Consider the following 21,914-nt stretch of genomic DNA (forward strand, 5'->3'; position numbering starts at 1 on the left):
CCCTTACACTAATGTGTATTCATAAATACTTCATACAGTTTCGCTATTCCTATTGGTGGAGAGCGCATCACGTGGGTGTGTATAAACCTTTGTTTATGACCAGTAAAAAGTGTTGAAACATGGGCGTGACACGCCAGCTTGCACCTGTGATTATAAGACAGTTTCTTCATTCCTATTGGTCGAGAGCAACGGCCGGGACAGTTGTGCCACATCACGCGATACGCGCGACGCGCACAGCATTCCTTTATAAGGAGTTGTTTAACCGAGGGCGGCGGAGGGCCTTACCATATTTCATAGCTGGAGGGGTGTTGTGTTGAAAGAAATCATTGAACAATTATAATTTTTGCATTTGTTTTACTTTTTGACTCAAAGTGTTGATGTTTTTTTACCGAAAAGATATTTATGATTGGGAATCAAAGTGTGTTGAATCGGTTTTCAACTAGTGGTTTTAACCCGCCGAGGTCTGGTTCTTGATAATTTACCTCGACTTCGTCTCGATAAAATTATCAAGAACCAGGCCTCGTTGGGATTAAACCACTAGTTGAAAACCTCTTCACCGCACATTGATTCCCTTATTAAGCACTGTATACTCCTTTCTTGAGAACTACTTTCTCGGGTTCTTTAAAAAAAAATTGGGTGGTTTTCAAATTTTGCGCATGTTTATTTTTGGGGCTGGTGTTCATGCTGGCCAATGGGAAACTTTAGACTATCTGCCAATCACCAAGAGAGGGCGCTCTTCACCAGGTAATGTCAACAACTTAGGAATAGGAGAAGCATGAGTGACGGTCACTGACAGCAAATACCTTGTGTTTTGCGTGTTTTTGATTTTGTATTTTAGATTTAGCCAAACTGTATTTTGTTTTTCATAACACATTGCCAGCATAAACCAAACTGTTCTGGAACAGGACGTACTGGACACGAGTTCCCCAAGGATAACAAGCGGTGTGCATGAGACTGAGAGACTTCTAAATATGTTTTGAGTATTTTTGAATTTTTAGCATTTACCATTGTTTGCTAAAGGAGTTGTGAACCCTTACCTGGTAGGTCTGCTGCCCTCTAGTGGCAGAGCTTTCAAAAAGTCTCCCATTCAACTTTTGCTACTTATGTAAATTGTTGGTCATGGTATTCATCTCTCAGTCCTCCATATGATGGTGTCTTGTATTCAATCAATATGTCTGAGGTGTATATAATTATTCGCCAATTCAATTTTTTTTATTATCTACTCTTACAGACTGTTTTGTCTTTTTTAGTGTGCATTCTACTGTATTATTTTGTCTCAGATTTACAGAATTTTAATAATGCAATTTTAGGTGTGTTTTTATCTTTTGAATGTCATGTGATTCAGACTTTTTTGGCTGCAAAGTAATTTTACAAGTAAACCAACTAATAAATAAATATGAATACAGTATATCATATAAGTTTGGCATTTTGTACTTGAAGAGAGAATTTCTCAAAATTATTCAGAATATTAAAACGAACAGGTCACTTTTCAAAAAGAATCTAGAGACATCTTTCTGCCTTTATTATGTTGTATTTTGTTACTCAGCTGAAACATGTTCTCATTTAAAGCAATCTACACATAATATATAAATAGACCAATATGGACGGCTAGTGCCTAAAGCACTCGCCTCTTTCTAATGTGACCCTGGTTCGATTTCCCACCTTGGTCGTATGTATGCAGAGTTGTGGGGATGGTTCTCTCCTAGGCGATGATGATTTGTTTTTCGGGTCCAGTTTTCCTCTTTCTAGAACTATCAAGCACATTCGATCTTAGGCGCTCATGATCACCTATCAGTCAACATAGCTGGCTGCCAATAAGGCGCCCCTATGCATGTCTGCAGCTCAAACACGTTGTAGCTGCGCCTTCACAATTCAGGTTTGAGTAAGAAGGATCATCCTCCCAAGTCATAACTGCTATGAAATACTAAAGTCACTTTGTATGACTTCCATTCTTACAGATGTAGCCAAACTGAGCTTGAAAGGGGGAAATGGCATCCCATTTCTGACCAAAATGACCCGGGAACTTAGTACCGATACAACAAAATCACAAATATTGCACGAGACATCTTAGTACCGATACAACAAAAATCACAAATATTGCACGAGACATCAAATAAATTACTCCTGGATTGATCAATCTCTCAGGATCCAGCTTTGCAGTTGACTGATAACCACTTGATTACCTCACTCAGTCCTTGTCCGTCCTTTGCGCTGATTTCGAGCACTGTGATTGGCTGAGGTGCTGTGGAGACAACGTCCTCTAATCGAAGCAGATATCGCAGCTCCCCGAGGGGCATGGACAGGGGAAGATCTCTGAAATATGGAAATGAGCAAACTACAAGTTAAACAAGTTCTTTTATAAAATGGTAAAATTTTGACTTTTGTTTAACTGCAAGGTGTGGACACAACCTCTTACTGTGAAAGCATGAAATAAAACCAGGTTGTGTTTCAGAGAATTTTTTCTTCATTTTTGTAATGGTTATATTCATTTCATGTATATAAATTCACTAATACTTAGGTTTATTAAAAACATTTCAAAAGTCACGGCCAGAGGCCGTTTGGAATTTAAATTACAATATTTAAATATATCAAATGTACATGTAGTATATAAAAATATTAAAGTCCAAGTAAAAAACCTACTCTAACCCTAAAACATGAAAGAACAAATTAACAAATTTAATCAAATTGACAAGAAATCAATGAAAAGAAAATACACAGTAATTACAACAAGAAAAAGGAGAAAAGCAAGTGCATGAATATGGACCAGCAAGAAGTGATCCAGAAAAACTAAACTATTGTACGGTTATTTAAAATGTGAGTGAGATAGGGAATAGTGCTTCTGTCATATCTATCTATTGAAGTTGTATACAGAAAAATACATAAAATATAAAACAAAATAAAAAAAGCATTCAATTAAGTTTAAGGCCAGGAATTTCATCTTTGCGAGGGCAAGGCCAATTAATTTTTTTAAGGGCACTTCCATTGGAAAAGTGTGTGGGAAACTTTTAAAGGGAAACCAAGGAAAAGACTGATGGATACAGGGGCAATGGCCTCCAGGCCTGTAGTTCAAGCTAATTATTAAATTGGTAGAGCGCCGACTCTTTAATCCAGAGGTCAATGGTTCCAATCACGCTTTTCATTAAACATTTACTCAGTCAGTTTCCCTTGAAGGTTTATCATTTGTAAAAATATTGAAAGCTTTTCCCACGTCTGATTTCACAAAATAAAAATACCTGGATTTATACAGTGCCCAAACACAACAGGATAAAAAAAGGGCACTTTACGGAAATAGGCAAAATACATAGGGCAACCAACTATCAGACGGAGAATGCTAAAAAAGATGAGTCTTAAAATCTGTATTGGCACAAAATAGCGAGACCGCCAACATAGGGCTAGATAGCTCAGTTGGCAGAGCGCCGGCACATTAATTCGGAGGTCATTGGCTCAAATCCTGCTCTAGTCAAGTTTTCTTTGTTAATCCCAAAATCAAAGATAAATAAAACTTACACTTTGTTGAGGAGGATAAGTACATTGACCTTCTGCATCTTATCTGATGTAAGAGTGTTCAAGAGCTGAATGCAGGATGCAGATATCTGAGTGGGGCAGGATGCGTCTATCATAAACTAAGAAGAGAAATAAGAAAGAAATTGAAAGGATTTCCTGTGACTGATTTCACAAAATAATAACTATATTAAAACAGTACAGTGCCCAATCACAACAGAATAAAGGGCACTTTAAAGGAAAACAAAATTAATTGGGCAACAAATGAAAGAACACTAAAAAAAGTCTTGAAACCCTTTTGAAAGGCAAAACCGTAAGTTTTTCTGATAGAAGGAAGAATGTTTCATGAGCAGGAAACCATTCATAATCACAAAAAAACATAAATACAGTCGTTATAAATTATAGGTCAAATGATTGGAAGTAGCTCTTTTTGGGACATAACCTGCGATCCAGAACAGAGCAAAGTCACAGGAAAATAATAAAAAAATATTATATGGGCAATTGTGGTGCGCCAGGAGTACACTCGAGTGTGTCTATCAGAAAGACGCTCCTGGCGAAAAGAAAAGGAAACTCTGCTAATGATGGCACTAGACTGAACAAGTGTGTTTTCAAGTGGGTGATTGAAGCTGGAGAGAGTGTCTCAGATTGATTCATTAAAGGCAGTGGACACTATTGGTAATTACTCAAAATATTTATTAGCATAAAACCTTTCTTGGTGACGAGTTATGGGGAGAGGTTGATGGTATAAAACATTGTGAGAAACGGCTCCCTTTGAAGTGCCATAGTTTTCGAGAAAGAAGTAATTTTCCACGAATTTGATTTCGAGACCTCAGGTTTAGAACTTGAGGTCTCGAAATCAACCATCTAAACGCACACAACTGTGACAAGGGTCTTTTTTCTTTCCTTATTATCTCGTAAGTTCGATGACCGGTTGAGCTCAAATTTTCACAGGTTTGTTATTTTATGCATATATGTTGAGATACACCAACTGTGAAGGCTAGTCTTTGACAACTACCAATAGTGTCCACTGCCTTTAATTGACATTCTTAGTTGCTTACAATAAGGACACTGCAATCTGAGAAGTAGCTGGACCAGATGGGTGCCATGGCACCGCCCAACTCCCTGATGGTGACCTCCGTCTTTCTACCAATGGTAACATTCATCAAGTTGGTGCCGACCTAGGATAATCATGAAAACAATAATAGAGATAAATATCCACTGAAGAATGAAGAGAAGTCTTGGTTCCAGTTGATTGTCACATTACTGGCATGTGAGGGTGCACAAAAAGGCTAAGAGTGTACGGATACTATCTTTTAGACTCACATTCACAAAAGTATGAAAGATGGGTGGTCGGGTTGGCGTAGTGATATCTTTTCCTCATCTTCCAACTCAAGGATTGGGTTTTCAGTCCCGACCTGACTGCGTGGGTCCCTGGAATAACGTTTTCCTCCCACATCTATAAAACTGAAACTTACTTCATTTTATTCTTTCCATTTGGGTTTCTTTGCGAGTACAGTTATTAAGTTTGCTTATCTGAAAGTCCTTGGATTCACAACCAGAACAAATGAAACTAATACAATGATGGACGAACTAAGATCAAGTCCAAGTGACGAGTTGCACAGGGCCCTTGAGCAAGAAACCCTCCCCATGACGACCCCATGCAGACCAGAGGTCATCTTGAAGCGGGTTACGATCATTGTAATCATGATGGAGGTTAATGGTCAATCAATCAGTTTAAACCAACACACTATATGTAGCAGACATGCCAACTAAATTGCTCACAACAAGGGAAGGTTCAGAGTCACAAATCAAATGTGCCAAAATTAGCAACCTTTAGTTACTGTATGAACGAACAATTGACACCGTAATTCAAGCAAGCAAGGCACCTTACTTTTCTTAATCCACTTTATATTGAGACAAGAAGTTCAGTAACTAGTCTTGCAAATACCAAAGCAAGGTGTTTTTCAAGAGATGGGGGATAATTGTGTGTTGTGTTCTCACTGGTGCAAATATTTGTGTAAACCATCCATATGTTTCTGAAGCTTGACCGGTTTGATTATTGATCATTACCTATTGACTGTTTAGTACAGATAACAGTCATTTTGGCACATTTTGATTTGTGACTTTGCCTTATTGTCATTCAAGTAGCCACGTCCAGCAACATGTCATCATTTCAAATGTGGTATCATTTTTAAGAGAAACACATCAACTTTTCATTGATATATAACTTAATACAAACCGAGTAATAAATGATACAAATATACTTGATTGAAAAAAGTTTCCTAACTTTTTGTGAGCAGTTTACATGTACATCATCTCATTCTCACTTACTGTTGGAATTGTAGGTGGGTTGTCCTCTGCATCTGTGAATGACCCTTTACTGGTATAATGTTTTTACTAGTCAAGAAATCTAAGTCGAACAATGTGGTTGAAAATTAAATCAAAGGTGGTTGAATTATAATGTAGCTTACGTCTACTTCTAAAGTTCTACTTCTACTAGTACTTCTACTTCGTTACTCGGTAGGATCCATAAGTTGGGACAAAAAAGCCAAGTATAAGTAGTAGTACTGCTATTATGTAAATTGTGCCATTTTATTCTCTACCTGTCATGTCAGAATGGGCACTGAGTGTCACTGAGTGTCACTGTGTCAATGTTTTAGTTTTACTTTTAGTTACCTAGGCCCCCCCTATAAATTTGATTTTAATAATTTTTAAATTAAAAGTTTTATTATTCTTTACTTTTTGCCCTATTCTTTTTTTAACTTGAAAATTAAGTTCTGTAACACCTAGCTGTATGCTAACACCGCTATGGCAGGGCTTGATGCACTACAGTAGACCATAGAGTACAGGGATAACTTTGTATGTTGCGCCACCACTTTTTCACCCATTTTTACAAAAAGGGATATCTCATTGAGATATTTATAAGGCCAATTAAAAAAAGAAACATGTTTAGGGTCCCCGCCCGCTCCCTTTTTCAGAGGCTGCCTCCTCCTTTTTTCTCCTTTTTTTTATGATTTTTATTAATTTATTTTTTTATGATTTTTTTTTTGTAAATGGAAAAAGGGGTGTATTTTAACAGTTTCATCAAGAAAATACTTTACTTTAACATGTTTCTTTTTATACATGGCCTAATATATTACTTCATATCGAATGAAAAAGTGGTGGCGCCATACAGAAACTTTGGAAAAGTTTCCAATTCACGCCACCACTTTTTCATTCAATATGAAATAATATCGTAGCATCATATGTTATTGACCCTCATTTAAAGTTTTCGCACCCATACCGCGAGACTGTGCAAGCTCCACCGGTGACAGAAGCTCTGCTGTTTACTCACAGTCTGAATTTTCGTCAGGCTTAATCATGCTGAGAATAAAGTTTCCTGTTGTAGGTTATGCTCAAACATTTATAAAATGATGAATTTTTGGTATAAATCACTTGTGCATTATTATGCCAACAATTTATTGAGTCTAAGAAACACCATCCAACCTCTAAATTGAAAAACAAAACTATCATCTGCTAGATTGAGTTTCATTCTCCTTTAGTCACTAGATAGATCACGTGATGTGGTTGCTATTTGGGATTCTATGGTGTGCCAATATGGGAGAAAAATTAAACCATTTTAAAGACAGTGGACACTATTGGTAATTGTCAAAGACCAGTCTTCTCACTTAGTGTATCTCAACATATGCATAAAATACCAAACCTGTGAAAATTTAAGCTCAATTGGTCATCAAGGTGGCGAGATAATAATGAAAGAAAAACATTAGAGAGAAAATATAACAGATTGGTTTCTTACTCCTGAAACCAAACATTGCTGGTCTGAAATGGGGGGAAAACAGATTATTTTGAAGTGTTTGTGCTTCAAGGGGGGTTGGGTGTTTTACCGTCATGCCTTGCGATCTCCGGATTCTAACCAAGTAGCCATATGTCTTGGGACAAAAATGTAATTAAATTTGTTTAATAGTAATTTAATGAGCTTTTTTTATTTATTTTGCATGCCATACTAGCTTCTGAATATTCAATAAAATACCAACCAATGGAAGGTTTGAAAACATACGACAGTGCTCCAATGTCGTACATGCATTGGCACTGTAAATAGTGGATTATTTCTCGCAACAGAAAAACAAAAATTTTAAGATTTCAACACATGGTCATGATGAAGTCTAAGTGTTCTGTTATTGTAAAAAAAGTTGGATAGATGATTTCTTTTAAAATCATTTAGTTTTCGAGGCGGGCGGGGACGAGTAACATGTTATTTATTTTACTTGGCCTAATATTTAATAAATAGGCCTAGGACGATCTTACTAAATTCTAATTTACCTCAATGACTATGAGTTATGACTGTGAGAATTTGAGATATATCCCTTTTTGTAAAAATGAATGAAAAAGTGGTGGCGTGATACAGAAAGTTATCCGAAACTTTTCCTAAAGTAGACCTAGGTTAACTAGATAAAGAACCGGCAGTTGACATGACATCATGATCATATCATGATTATTATGAGAATCATATCACAACTGGGTAATGTAACCCTGCACAGTTAACACAAAAATACCCACCGGTCATGCCGGGTGCGGTAGGCTAGGCATCCGACCGAAAGAGTATCTGAGGTCTTAATACTAAAAAGGATATTTTGAAGTCGTTTCAATAGCATAGTCTTGCCGACCCCTGTCATTCCAATAAGTAGACACATCCTTGTTGAGTGCTCCGAAGATAGTTGTGCAGATTATTTTGAATTTTAGATAATATTTTTGTTTACTTCGTTTCTTTGACACGGCAGCGCCATCTTGAAATATCTGGGTGCAAATAACTATATTTTTATGAACACTTTTGTTGCACTATATTAAATATCAAATCTTAAAGTGTTGACGAAAAAGATTAATTCCGATCAAAATGTATTATTTTTATATCAAGTTAAGTTTTTAAACAACAAATTTGCATGTGATTCATGATTTACAGTAACAGTCACATGATAAGCCTCATAACCTATTTAGGGTCAATGACGTAATGGTTCAATGTTTAGATGGTCTCTTGACACGGGTACCAATGAACACATACGTGTAAAGTATAGTAAACGTCGCAGGCCCAGAGTTATCAATCATCAATCGGTGTTGATGAGTTTGTTAAAGTCCTAAAAAAAGGGGTGTAATTAGCTGTAAAAAGAAGATTATTCCATAAAATCGGGTGAGATCATTTGGTAAACATGTTCACACCATCAGGCAAAAGTGGATTCGACAAAGCTTTGGGTAAGTGAATTAAATTACAAGTTTTGTACATTATTGTTATTACAAAATTGTATTGTCATTGCTCCTGATGTTTGTGTACATTCATGAGTCTGAATGTGATTGATCATAAATAATGAAGATAAAATTCGATTTTTGTTTTCATCATGAAAACTTTTTGTTGTTTAGGATGGTAAGTAAACGTCATAATGATTGTAATGTTAAAATAAATAAATAAATATACTTTTACCAGTGTTGGTAAAATCATCTGTTTACTGCAACTTTTGACTTCATTTCCCTTTGCTTTGGCTTTAAAAAAAATCCTTGGATGGAGCCACAACTTGGTAACTACCTCCATGAGTAGTCCGAAGACGAAGTAATAACGGACCTAACTATGCCTTTTTAACATTTTGACAGTATACGCATGATAATACAGTTTTATGTAGAGCTTGTGATCGGATTTTCCTCCAAATGACAAAAATTTACTCCACTTTACCAAACAAAGGTATACACTTCCTATTTATTTAAACAACAGCAGCTGCAAAAATGCACTCTCCATGTTGAATGACAGCTAGAAAAACTTGGGTTGTTTTTGAAAATCTAAATTTTCCAAACAACTGTTTGATTTATTTGTTCTCTCCGGCAGAAAAAGCTACAAGTCAGCTTCTGTTAGAGCCGGACTGGGATGCCACTTTGCAGATATGCGATTGTATCAGACAGAAAGACGTCAGGTACAGTTAGTGTGACATCAACCTTTTGGATAAACAATTTTTAAATGTTTCCCACCGATCCAGAAAACACCGCTTTGATTCCCAACTCGAATCAGAGCCTTGCATCTGGATTGAGTTCAACCCAAAGCACCCGCAGCAATTGCAGTGGTGCCCTGTGCTTTTGCCGTGGTGCCCTTTGCAAAGTTCCAGTACAAGATTGAATTATTCTCATTGAAGTGCCACTTAGCAGAAGTTCAAGACCTGCTCCCTTCCTAATGGGAGACTTTGAAACGCTAGGTGGCAGCAGACTTACCAGGTAAATTTCCATTGTTGACGTAGTTCTGAGCATGCGCACATTACCGAGAACAATGGATTTTACCTGGTAAGTCTGCTGCTACCTTGAGTCCTGAAAGTCTCCCTTTACGTTGGTTTTCGCTAACCAATCAACGCTTTTCCTCCTTAGTTTAAAACTGACATACCAAGGGAACTTTAGTCCCACATTTTACAGTGCTAGTCTGGTTTGAGGAACCATTGGTTTCAAGGAGATTTACATGAAAAGGAAACAGAAACCTTGCAGAATTTTTGGAAGCAAAACTTTTTTGCTAAGCATGTTTACTACTGTATGTGCCGAGCAAATTATACTTGCTTACAGGCTTTGTGAAATTTGGCTGTGTTGTTAAATTTTGTTTACTCTTACCATTTCTTACAGCGTCAAGTATTTCATCAATGCTATTCGCAAGAAATTGTTTGACAAAAACCCAAGAGTGACTCTGTATGCTCTGCAGGTAATTGTTTAGTTTGTAAAAGCCATTAACAGATATAATTATGAGGAACACTTTGTCACAGTCATCTAAAACAGTTTTACTTCAGTGAAAATACCGAATGAACTCAAACAACTAAACAAAATGAACAGAATTCTCTCACTTGAAATAAACAAAGTGTTTCAATATAATGGTAGAGTAATATCGACAAAGATTTCAGGAAAATACAGAGTGTGGTTTAGCAAAATTTACACAAGAGTTCATCTGTCGGGCATCAGTTTGGTTTGTGAAACTACAATTTTGAACCTAAGTCTGTTTTCCACTCTTGTGGTATTGGAAAAACATACACCTCCATATTCAGATATGACCTTTACTTTGACCTCTTTGTTTGAATGGAAATAGGTCAAACCTTGTGGCAATGTGCAGCCGCTGTGGGCATTTTTGGTATAAGCCGCTTGTGGCTGCTGAGGTCTCTTAAAGGGTTAAAGGCAGTGGACACTATTGGTAATTGTCAAAGACTAGCCTTCACAGTTGGTGTATCTCAACATATGCATAAAATAACATAATAATGAAAGAAAAAAACCATTGTCACACGAAGTTGTGTGCGTTTAGATGGTTGATTTCGAGACCTCAAGTTCTAAATCTGAGGTCTCGAAATCAAATTCGTGGAAAATTACTTCTTTCTCGAAAACTATGGCACTTCAGAGGGAGCCGTTTCTCACAATGTTTTATACCATCAACCTCTCCCCATTACTCGTCACCAAGAAAGGTTTTATGGCAATAATTATTTTGAGTAATTACCAAAAGTGTCCACTGCCTTTAAAGAAGGCAGTGAAAACAATCAGCCATTTTGAGGTTTGGTGGACATGGACACAATACTATGACACTACTCTGTAAACACCTACAGCAAATACTGTCTACCATATCTCTAAAAAGGCTGTGGTTATACATTGACTTACTGTAGGTCACAATATATTTTGCTGCTTTTCAATGAATTCTTGTAGGTCTTAGAGTCATGTGTCAAAAACTGTGGAAGTGGTATCCATGAGGAGATAGCCTGCAAGCAGGTTATGGATGACATGAAAGAGCTGACCAGAGTAAGTGCATTTCACTTTTTTATTTATTTATAGAGCGCTCAGGGTTCTCTCCAAAATTTTGCAAAACTGGGGGGGGCATTCTGAACCCAAATTTGTTGATGTTTGGCCGAAGCACAAATATTTTTAGTGAGAAATTACTTCTTTTTCAAAAACTAAGTTACTTCAGAGGGAGCCATTTCTAACAATTGTTTATACTATCAACAGCTCTTCATTGCTCTTTTACCAAGTAAGCTTTTAAGCTTACAATTGTTTTGATTAATTTTCAAACGTGTCCAGTGCCTTTGAGGTATATGTAAGGCCCATTGAAGGGGGATATTAAAATACAGAAAAGCACTGTGAGGGGATACAAGTCTCAAAATTGTTAGTCCATTACCAATATTAGTTGTCGTATACTTTTTAACCTTCCATAATCTCTAAGTTTCAGGAAAATGGATTCATGACTAATTTCTCTTTACATCCACACAGTCTGGTAATGATGCAGTCAAGAACAAGGCTCTAGAGATGATCCAAGCTTGGGCGCACGCCTTCCGTAACGAACCCACCCTGAAAATAGTCAATGATACCTTCAATCAACTCAAGGGCGAAGGTATGTAATCAAAAAGAAATTAAAAACCTTGCATAACGCTAAACGCTACACGGAGGCAGAGTACCGAGGCACGTTTCCACGCACAAGGAACAGCTACTGTCCAATCATTTGCCTCCTTTGACCCCAGTGGGTGCACTTTTTGACCCCAGTGAGGGTGCTTTTTGGCTCCAGTGAGGGTGCTTTTTGACCCCAGTGAGGGCGCTAGACATGACATGCAAGGGATCTATAAAAACAACACCTCTTCAGGTTTAAAAAAAATAATAAAAAAAAAAACGATGAAGCCCTTCTTTTTTCTCTCTCTTTCTTTTTTTTTATCCAATACGGAAAATTGTCCTCCATGGTACTTTGCTGCAAGTGATATTTTCCAAATAGAATTGTTTTATTGTATGCTCCCTAGGGGTCGAGAAAGGTAGAGGAATTGTCCATATTTTTTTAATGCGTGACGGCGCTCTCAATCACTTCCAGCGGTATATTCATTCATACCCAAAACAGTTATTAAAGACTGGGACACATTACCACCACAGACATCTAATCCATCATAGACAAAAAGACTTTTAAAGGAGCTGTTATAATCCACCTCTAAAACTTAAAACTATGGCGCAACAAAAGTGACAAAAGGCCTGTTAAAACTGTGCAGGAGGTATCGCGTATACTCTCGGCAGTGATAAAATACTATTGAGAGCGCCCTCACGCGTTCCAAAATATAATGCATTGTCGAAGACCTGATGAACAGGGATAACAATGTTGTAAAACACCTTGATCTAGCATCATGGAAATTAAAACCCAATAATCCTAGAAGCAGTAAAAGTTATTTGTTTGTCAACTTTCATTTTTTTATTTTGATTATTTTTGCAGGGAATTCATTTCCACCATTGCGAGAGAGCGATGCAATGTTTATGGCTGAAAAGGTAACGATATTATGTAGTGTTATGTTAACTATCATACATGCTGAGATTTATAACCATAGGCTGTGATTCTTCAAGATGACTTTCCTGATTTTGTGATTTTTCCCTGATCTCACTTCACCTTTTAATTTTCCTGATACAGATGAAGATGTTTGGACCAAGTAAACTTTAATTATACAAAAAGTGACCTTACATTCTGGCAGGCAAGATTTTACACTGGTCGTACTCAACATAATTCAAAGTTATTTTTTTTGTCAGACTCCTTTATTTATTTATATATATATATATATATATTTTTTTTTTTTTTTTTTTTTTTTTTTTTTTTTTTTTTTTTTTATTTAGTTTTTTATTTATTTATTTATTTAGTTATTTATTTATTTCTAATGTTTACCCTGGGGAGACCTCTCAGTGAAACTCTGTTTTTCAGAGGTGCCCAGCAACTACAAACACATCAACATTTTTAAATTACCAAAAAGGTATACTTGACCTTTAACTAGTCTTTTCATCTATTCCCCCAGGCCCCTGAGTGGGTGGATGGGGACCTATGTCATACCTGCCGTGTTGAGTTTGGGGTTGTGCAAAGAAAGGTAAGCCATTCTTCTTTCATTTCTCAGGAGGAAAAAAAATCAGAGAACTTTTAATTTGTTATTCTGTAATTTGTGCAAAGTATCTTTAAACTCACTTCTCTGGAAACTGATTGCATGAAATGTTCTCTGAATATTTGGGAGTGAACAAAGAAAAAATGACTGGAGCGGTATTTCATCCACAACCTCCGGATTAACCTGTTTCGCTCGACCAAATGAGCTATCTAGCCCTTTGTTTCGGTCTGTCTCCCTATTTAATATCAAAATCTTTGTTTGGGGGTGCTGGTCAGAAGCCATATAACTTTTAACTGCTGTGTAGCCAGGGATCACACCCAAGTTTACATGCGCAATATATTTGGCAGCACAGGTTGTATACTCCCAAGGGAGCTGAAATGGTTTAAGGAATTAAACAAATGACCCAGTGACCAGGGGTAATAGTGTTTAAGTGCCATGACCATCACTGAGCGACAGATATGTCCGCTATTTAAGAAGCCACTATAATTATTATCATTATTTAATCCTAAAGCATCATTGCCGTCATTGTGGACAACTCTTCTGTAGCAAGTGCTCCTCTAAGCAGCTGCCTATTCCAAAGTTTGGAATCGAGAAGCCCGTCAGAGTCTGTGAGCCATGTTACACTAAGCTTACCAGGTTAGTAAGCTCTTATATCAGATGACAGACATAAATGTATAGAAAGCAATTGATCAGGATTTAGTGTCACTATGGTCCAGTGGTTAGACTACAGTCACCTAGACATCACTAGGGGGACCATTTCACAGCGCTGCTTATCAGTTAGCACATTATGTTGTGCTAGTTACAGCATTCACCATGGATTAGCATTGTTACATCATTTATTTTCCTGTAATTAGCATGCCTTTTGTGTGCTTCTGGGTAGCAGTGCTATGAATTTGAATTGCACAGTAGGCACGGAATCAGCCGTTAAGCAGCTCTATAAAATTTGGCCAAGGTTGTGGGATTGAATCCTAGTTATTGTTGACTAGTTACTGAATCACAGTTAGTTGATTTGTGCCATTCATAATCATAGACGTTAAACCAATGTTTGTATGAGAGATTGGCTCTTGCCAGCTTGGTGTTTGTATACCTTTGTGGTCATAATGCCACCTGAAGTAGGAAACATAATTCTTGCAAGGGTCGTGGGTTCGAATCCCACTTGAGCAACATGCCTGTGATATTTTTTTCACAGGACTCGGGGGAAAGTACTGAGTATACAGTGCTAACACACATCGGTGTATGGGTAAAAACAAAAATATAAAAAAAATGAGCACTATTGTGATTCCTTTTATTTATGTAGCCGTACCGAGACCACAGCTGCCCCCGGAACCGATTCTGATTTGCCCCAGGAATATCTGAACAGTCCGTTGGCTCAGCAGTCTCAGACTCCACCGCAGCGCAACGAGAGAGAACTGCAGGAGGAGGAAGAGCTGCAGCTTGCTATGGCGTTGTCACTCGACGCTGCCGAGAATAAACACATTGTAAGTCGCACTCCGTTGAACCATTTTTAGTTTAAGACAGAAAGTAGAGAAAAAGAGCTATCATTTATTGAAGAACTTTAAGTTGCTTTAATTTTTTATTTTATTGTTTTATTGCATTTTCTGCTTGAACATCAATTGCAGCTGTAAATTACTTTTGCTAAAGCCATATATACCTTTAATCATGTGTAGCCACTCTTTTGTATGTGGGTGATCAAAATAGTCTGGCCCCTTGTTGGAATAATTTAAGCAGTAGCTTGTGACTTGTCATTGTACCAGACTTGATTAAAATCTAATTCACAAATGGCGTACAGATGGATTGCACATGATCTCATTGACCATCATGGGCTTAGTTTAAAAGAACAGGACAAAATTACGCAGCAGAGCATCGGGTAAAGCCTGAGGATTTGGCACGTGCATTACAGAGATTGTAAAATCAAAAGGATGAAGTCTACAAGCAGATAATTTTAGATCCCCCTTTTTTTGTGTTCTTATTTGGAATGACAGATTCACAAGGAGAAAGGGAATAGTCACTCTAGCGCCGGGTCCTCACCTCCCCCAGCTGTAAGTCTAGCCACGCCCCCCCCTCAGCTCAAAGCCAAGTTTATAGTTGATGCAAATGTGCAGCAAAAAACATGATTGAAAGTAGAGATTCAGACAAAAGCTAACCCTAAAAGCGATTTGGCCAAATTTAGTCTGTTGTGAAATATATATATGCTAAAGTTGTAAGCTTTCACATTTGCATTGAGTATGATTTGGCAATAAGGGCTACCTAATCTTCTTAAGATTTTGTTTCGTTTGACAGATATTTGACCAACTAAAAGTAGGTAGGAGTCGTTCAAATATTTGTCAATCGAATAAACCCTTGATTCATGGTAAATTATTTATTATTTTTAAAACCAGTTGCAGTTAGAAATATAATTTTGTGTTTTATTTATACTACATCATTATACAGTCAACCCTCGTAGAAGAGCACCGTTCTAAAGAGGTACATGAACTGCTTTGTAAAGAGTAAATTCTGAAGTCCCAAATCTTATTTTCTGCTTCGTGTTTCTTTGTTTTGCTGTCTTCTTATATCAATGTTCCTGTTGTGAGACGGTCATTTGGCCAGTCCCTGCAATTTTAATATAATGAGAGTCGACTGTACATAATTTAATTGACCATTACATGGCTGGACATCGCCCATGGGGTGGGGGAGGGGAGGGGTAAGGGTCACAAAGCTCAGTATTGTTTTGCTTGTAAAAGTCGGCCTAAACTTTTAAGCAATATGTGGACATGGTATTTCGGACGGTAGGCCTATAATTTTCTTGAGCATAATTTTCTTGCCCTTGTATTTAGCTGCTTTTTTGTGCTCAATCAGCTGTTTGATGTTTACTGAGAAGTGTATGTAATGGTCTACAGGCAACTTCTATGTTTTATTTCACGCACCGATTCATGCAAGTTTTGTTGTCTCTTGCATTTCATATCCTTGTGGTTTGTTTTTATAAGCCAATGGTTGAAGACCATGGGTTGATTTCTTTGTTAAACATTTGTGGGAGTAGCTTGTCATTGATGTAGTGCTTGATATTTGATAAAACTCTGCATTCAAAGCATTTTTAGATTCAATTCACATCTTCATATATGTTTAATGCACTTTAACAGTTATTTTATTTTATTTTTATTTATTTTTTCTTATTTCAACTGATAGTGGTGATCACTGGTCACCATGGGTCCCATGGTATTTAACAAAGCAAACAGTAAACAAGGACGCAAACTTATTACAGTGTTTAAACAATTTGTTTAGTAAAAGTACAGCAATCAAATCTAGGAAATACTGCTCCGGTCAAGCTTTTTTTTTAGTTCAGGTTCTCAAAGCGGAGCCATTAGAGTATCTGTTGGCATTCCCGTCGAGACCCTTGAAGCCTTGAGCAAGACACTTTACTATAATTGCTTCTTGGCATTATTATATCCTGGCTCAAATATTACATAGAAACAAAATCATGAAATGCATGCAAGTTATGTGATCAAAGTGATGATGATTATCCATAAATGGCATTTTTATTAGATTGGTACATTTGTGTATTCATGTGTTGTTATTTTTTTTTTTTAACAGCCGTCCTCGGCCCCAACTTTAGATGTTGAAGGAGATCCAGAGGTGAGCTTTGAGTTTGTTGTTGCTTTTAAAATTAACTTGTGAAGATAATGGTATACCAACATTTTAAAAATTCAAAAGTTTCCAGAGTCAAACATTTTTACAAGTTATATGATACCATTTGATGAGGTTGTTACAAAAATGTATACTACTGCTGGGCCTAAAGACCTGCTTGAACGAAAATGTCAAGTCGTGAACCTTGCTGAATTTCGTTTAAAATGTTTTCAATCATTAAGGAAATCGGGTCGTATGACTATAAATAAATTTTAATTGTGTAAAAAAGTAGTCATTTCAAATACCGTTATCCAGCGCTTTTCTGAAAGATTCGCGAAAAGCTCCGCTACGTAATTACTCATACTATGTCATAGTTGGGAGCTCCAATTTGTATAGCCGCTTTGTTGCAGCGGGGAGGTATAACAAAGAACACTCCCAGTCAAAGCATTGTCATTTTTACACTTGCCGTCAACGGCAGAAGTGTTTTTGTGTTTTTCAAAACCTTGAGGTTGGGGCCTGATTTTTTTAATCGATAATTACGAAAAATTCAGAAGTTTGCACATATCAATATTACATTTAAAAGGTGATCAAACGCATTATAAACAGATTTGAAAATGTTGTACAATTTTTACATTTTTGTCTTCCCTCTCGAAAATGTGTGTGAGTGTTAGGTCAAAGAAAATTAGTTTTTCATGTAAATAAAAAAAGAGAAAATAAATAGAAAACCACACAAAAATCAAAGAGGATTCGTCCAAACTGTGGGGGTTGAAAAATAATCAAATTTAATTATGAAACTTCTGAAGGGCTGCTTCATACTAGAAAAACATATCGGAGGAAAGTTATAACCAGGTATTATTTCCTGAATGTCAAAATAATCGTTTCCCTATTGTACCTCTACCCTCCTCCAGCTGGCCCGCTACTTGAACCGCCCCTACTGGGAGCAGAAGCAGGAAGACATTGTGAAGACGGTGTCTACTGTGACCCCTTCAGCTCCGGCCAACGCCCCTGAGCCGGCGCCCACTGCCACTGCCCCGCCCATCTCACAATCGGTGCCCGCACAGCCGCTTTATTCTACCAGTAAAGTTCAAGAGGTAGGCAAAGAGAAAGTCATGGTGTAAATTTGGGGTGTCGTTGCTGAGCGTTTAGGAGTACCGGAATCGAGCTCTGGTGTTTCTGATTAGCAGAGTGTGGGTTCGAGTCCCAGACATGACACTTGTGTCCTTAAACAAGAACAAGGTTCGTTCTTCGGATGGGACGTAAAGCCATTAGTCCTGTGTGTTGTGTAATGCACGTACAAGAAACCAGTTCTGAAAGGGTTCTGCCACAATATTTATAGCTCTGGCTGCTGAATGCACAGCACCTTGTAAACCACATAAAGGTGTACTTGAATTGCTCTCATAATTCAAAGCTTTTAGATTTGGAATTGGAGACTATAATTTTGGGGATCTTTTGCTTTCATTTCAGTATTCCCAGAATGGTGAGGTCCCCGATGACATTGACTTCGTGCGATCGTTATCCACCAACGTAGACGTGTTCATCAATCGTATGAAGAGCGATTCATCTAGAGGGCGTAGCATCGCTAGCGATACTGCGGTACAGAGTCTTTTCCATACACTGACTCTGATGCATCCACAACTGCTTAACCTACTCCAAGATAAAGAGGACAAGAGAGGTACGAACTGGCCCATTTTCCTTGCATTATCCGAACCTTATCTTAAATGCAGCAAACTTTACACATGTCATCATAGTGGATGCACTACACATGTGTACAGGCAATTTGCTTCCTAGTACAGATCTTAAGAGAATCCTAAACACAAAAGTATCAGTGATAGTTGCGTGTTTAGTTTGTATAACTCAAGGTATATATCATAGCAAAGTGATGTCAAACTTGCTGTTCATGTGACAAATTTGATACTGCGTTGCGTCTATGCTAAACATTGTTTGTTAGAGTGGTGAAAGTGTACATTTCATGTATACGTTACCAGCGAAATGTTTCTGGTTTTTGGATCGGATGGAGCTGTATGGCCGATCTGATCCAATGATAATTTGGCAACGAGAATGATATTTTCAAACCTTAACTGAGCGGAAACCTTTTGGTACAGAACAACGTTTCCAGATATCGCTCCGCAAGTATAACAACAATACATATTGTCATCACATGGCTGCATAAATACTGTTCTCATTACGACTGTGCTCATATCTTCCCTTTTTTTTAAGACATAGAAACACGCATGGGACAGTTTGGTACTGGTGCACCCTGTCAACCTGTAGATTATAATAGTCAACCTTAATGTAACTCATTTTAAACTTCCGTGAATTCTTTCTCTTTGAAATCTTGCAGCCAAGATGGAGAGCCTGCAAGACAAGCTGGCTCAGATCCAAGATGCTCGAGAAGCATTGGATGCATTGAGAGAAGACCACAGGGAGAAGAAGAGACGGGAAGCTGAAGAAGCCGAGAGGCAGCGACAGATACAGCTGGCTCAGAAACTAGAGATCATGAGGCAGAAGAAACAGGTAAGGAGAGGGTGTATACTGTGGCTATTTCATTTCATTTATTCTGTTGTGGAGCCAAGTACTCTCAGAAAAGTGACTTTAATCGCTGCACTAGCCAAGCACCCAATGTAGAGAAGTATAGGAAGGAAGTTTCAGTTTTGGATGTGGGAGGAAAACCCCAAGTTTTACTCGTGTTTAAACCTTCCGTCGTTAACTTGTGGGGTGTAGCGGCCAAGCACTCTGGTTCACCGGACCCAAGGCGATATAAACAATTAATATCATTTCTTCTTGTCTGCAGGAATATTTGCACATGCAGCAGCAGCTAGCCCAGCAGCGTCTCCACGAGCACGCGAGAGAACTAGAGATGAGACGAGAGCAGCAGAAACAGCAGCACCAGATGAGGCAGATTCAGTACACTGCCTACGCACAGGGTGGTATGGCACCACCCCCTCAAGGGGTCATTATGGGCCAACCACCACAGGGAATGATACAACAACAGCAACCAGGAATGGTGGCCCCACCACAGGGTGCAATGATGCCTCCTGGGCAGTATGCTCCCCCACCACAGGTTAGTATTGAAATGTTAACAACTTTGATGTCCACTGTGACGTGTTGTGGCTGAGTAGTCAAGCACACTGAGCTCAATCTCTGGTGTTGTGCATCCGAGTCCCAGTCTTGATTCTTGTGTCTTTATTAAAGCAAGACCCTTAACCATTATTGCTTTGTCCTTCTGGTGTGACGTAAAGTCGTTGATCCCACCCGTGGGTTTTTTAGGTTAAACAATTGTCATGTATTCAGTATTTGGTTGTAAAATTTCTACTTGGTTTTTAAGTATTTACGTGTTTGAGTTTGTGAAAGGTTAACATACAAAAACATATTAAAGTTGATGGAAATTTTGTTATTTAAAACAAGTTTTCTAAATTTCGTTTTGACATGATTTTGTTTTTCTCATAGACATTCAGTCCCTCGTCTTCGATGCAAGGTTCGCCAGCACACAGTGGCTACAGCCAGCAGCAGCAGCAGCAGCAGTCGTACCCAGTCCAGCCCCCACCCATGGAGCAACAAGCACCCATGCAGACCCCATCAACAACCCCTCAACCCGGGTACACCCAAGGGTACCACCAGCAACAGCAGCAGCAGCAGCCACCCTCATACCAACAAGCAGCGCCACAGCCACCCCAAACGGTTGCCGGTTACCCGATGGGCTACCACCAACAACAGCCCCCTTCAACTCAACCGCACCCCGGTGGTCCACCCAATGGCAATTTCTCCCCTCTATCCTCAATGGATTATTCCCAACAACAACAGCCACAACAACAAGCCAACAATCCCTACAACATGCAAGGACTGGCGTCGACTCTACCACCCCCTGCACAGCAGTATGGAGCCCCTGCACCCCAGGGGGTCATGTACCAGCAACAGACTGGTGTTGAGATGCAGTATGGTGGGCAAACCCAGCAGCAGCAGCAGCAGCAACAGCAGCAGCAGCCGCCGCAACAACCAGAGGCTTCCCTCATATCCTTCGACTAGCTTCGCTTCTTTATTCCCAGAATAGACCTTATGCACATAATGTCATTTTGGTAGGACGCCCTCACCTAAAGGTCAGAGTCAGGTTTTTCAATGGTCAATCCTGTGCGCCGCGCATAGGAATCTTTGCATGTCTATTATTTCATCATCGTCGGTTTACCTCTAAGATGGCGGCTGGATGACGTCAATGCATAAGGTTTAAAGAAAATTGTATATTCAATAGAAATGCCGGAAATCAGTCAAAATTTTAAAAAAAAATTAATCGGTCCTGATTTTCGTGCACTAATTTAATCACAATATGAATATAATGTGCATTTATATAACTATAGCATTATTATTATCCATGTCATTTAGTTTAAAACAAGAAATGGGCAAGAAAATGCTGTGAAAGATTCGTAATTTTTTTTTACACTTGTAGAACTTTTTAATCCAAAATCCGTTGTTCGCACAAAGCTATCGGGTCCTGAATTTCAAGACAATTTCAACTAGATCTTGTGTTGTTCAGAAAGTTTGCAGGGCTTGTGGGTGATTGTGGGGTCACCGTTGTGGTTTATATTTTCACTTTGCATTATTTGACAACAAGCCAAGAAACTGGTGTACAGTGGACGATAGTTTTTTTATAAAGTCTGCTTTTGTCATGGATGTGCGCTGTTAGTGTCAGTAGTACATGAAAGCATTGTTCTAACAATTTACAATAGTGAGTACTGAAAGATATTGCAAGATAAGTAGATGATATTCTTAATATATCCTGATGTCATGCATGGTAATTTTGTGGGACTGAGCGCACCACATTCAAGTAATTTACTCTCTAAAATTTGGGTGGATTTGGCATGTCAAAACAGTACCTACAAAACCAAAATAATCTTCTTCTTTTCTTTGAAAACTGTCCTGTTATACCTGTAAGTCACTTCTTTT

General features: G+C 38.2%; 2 protein-coding genes across 4 annotated transcripts; one reads left to right on the top strand and one right to left on the bottom strand.

The window, feature by feature from the left end:
* Nucleotides 1-1,483: 1,483 nt before the first annotated feature.
* On the bottom strand, nucleotides 1,484-8,318 carry LOC117292641 (ADP-ribosylation factor-like protein 16). Its single transcript, XM_033774768.1, has 5 exons — nucleotides 8,132-8,318; nucleotides 5,833-5,891; nucleotides 4,560-4,679; nucleotides 3,508-3,623; nucleotides 1,484-2,313 (listed from the first exon to the last, which is right to left on the bottom strand). The coding sequence occupies exons 1-5, from the start codon at nucleotides 8,190-8,192 to the stop codon at nucleotides 2,142-2,144; spliced, it is 528 nt and encodes a 175-aa protein (XP_033630659.1). The 5' UTR covers nucleotides 8,193-8,318; the 3' UTR covers nucleotides 1,484-2,141.
* Nucleotides 8,319-8,555: 237 nt separating this feature from the next.
* On the top strand, nucleotides 8,556-21,683 carry LOC117292547 (hepatocyte growth factor-regulated tyrosine kinase substrate-like). 3 transcript variants are annotated; one of them, XM_033774638.1, is made up of 17 exons: nucleotides 8,556-8,745; nucleotides 9,368-9,452; nucleotides 10,141-10,216; nucleotides 11,197-11,289; nucleotides 11,755-11,875; nucleotides 12,731-12,783; nucleotides 13,299-13,367; nucleotides 13,891-14,015; nucleotides 14,677-14,857; nucleotides 15,362-15,418; nucleotides 15,810-15,842; nucleotides 16,947-16,988; nucleotides 17,888-18,070; nucleotides 18,444-18,651; nucleotides 19,321-19,493; nucleotides 19,771-20,040; nucleotides 20,427-21,683. In XM_033774638.1, the coding sequence occupies exons 1-17, from the start codon at nucleotides 8,703-8,705 to the stop codon at nucleotides 21,000-21,002; spliced, it is 2,388 nt and encodes a 795-aa protein (XP_033630529.1). In that variant the 5' UTR covers nucleotides 8,556-8,702; the 3' UTR covers nucleotides 21,003-21,683. The 3 variants fall into 3 exon arrangements, with proteins under 3 accessions (XP_033630529.1, XP_033630530.1, XP_033630531.1); XM_033774639.1 differs by lacking the exon at nucleotides 15,810-15,842 and having other exon boundaries at nucleotides 8,557-8,745; XM_033774640.1 differs by lacking the exons at nucleotides 15,362-15,418; nucleotides 15,810-15,842 and having other exon boundaries at nucleotides 8,557-8,745.
* Nucleotides 21,684-21,914: the final 231 nt, after the last annotated feature.

This window comes from Asterias rubens, chromosome 7 (assembly GCF_902459465.1).
Source record: "Asterias rubens chromosome 7, eAstRub1.3, whole genome shotgun sequence".
Taxonomy (NCBI): domain Eukaryota; kingdom Metazoa; phylum Echinodermata; class Asteroidea; order Forcipulatida; family Asteriidae; genus Asterias; species Asterias rubens.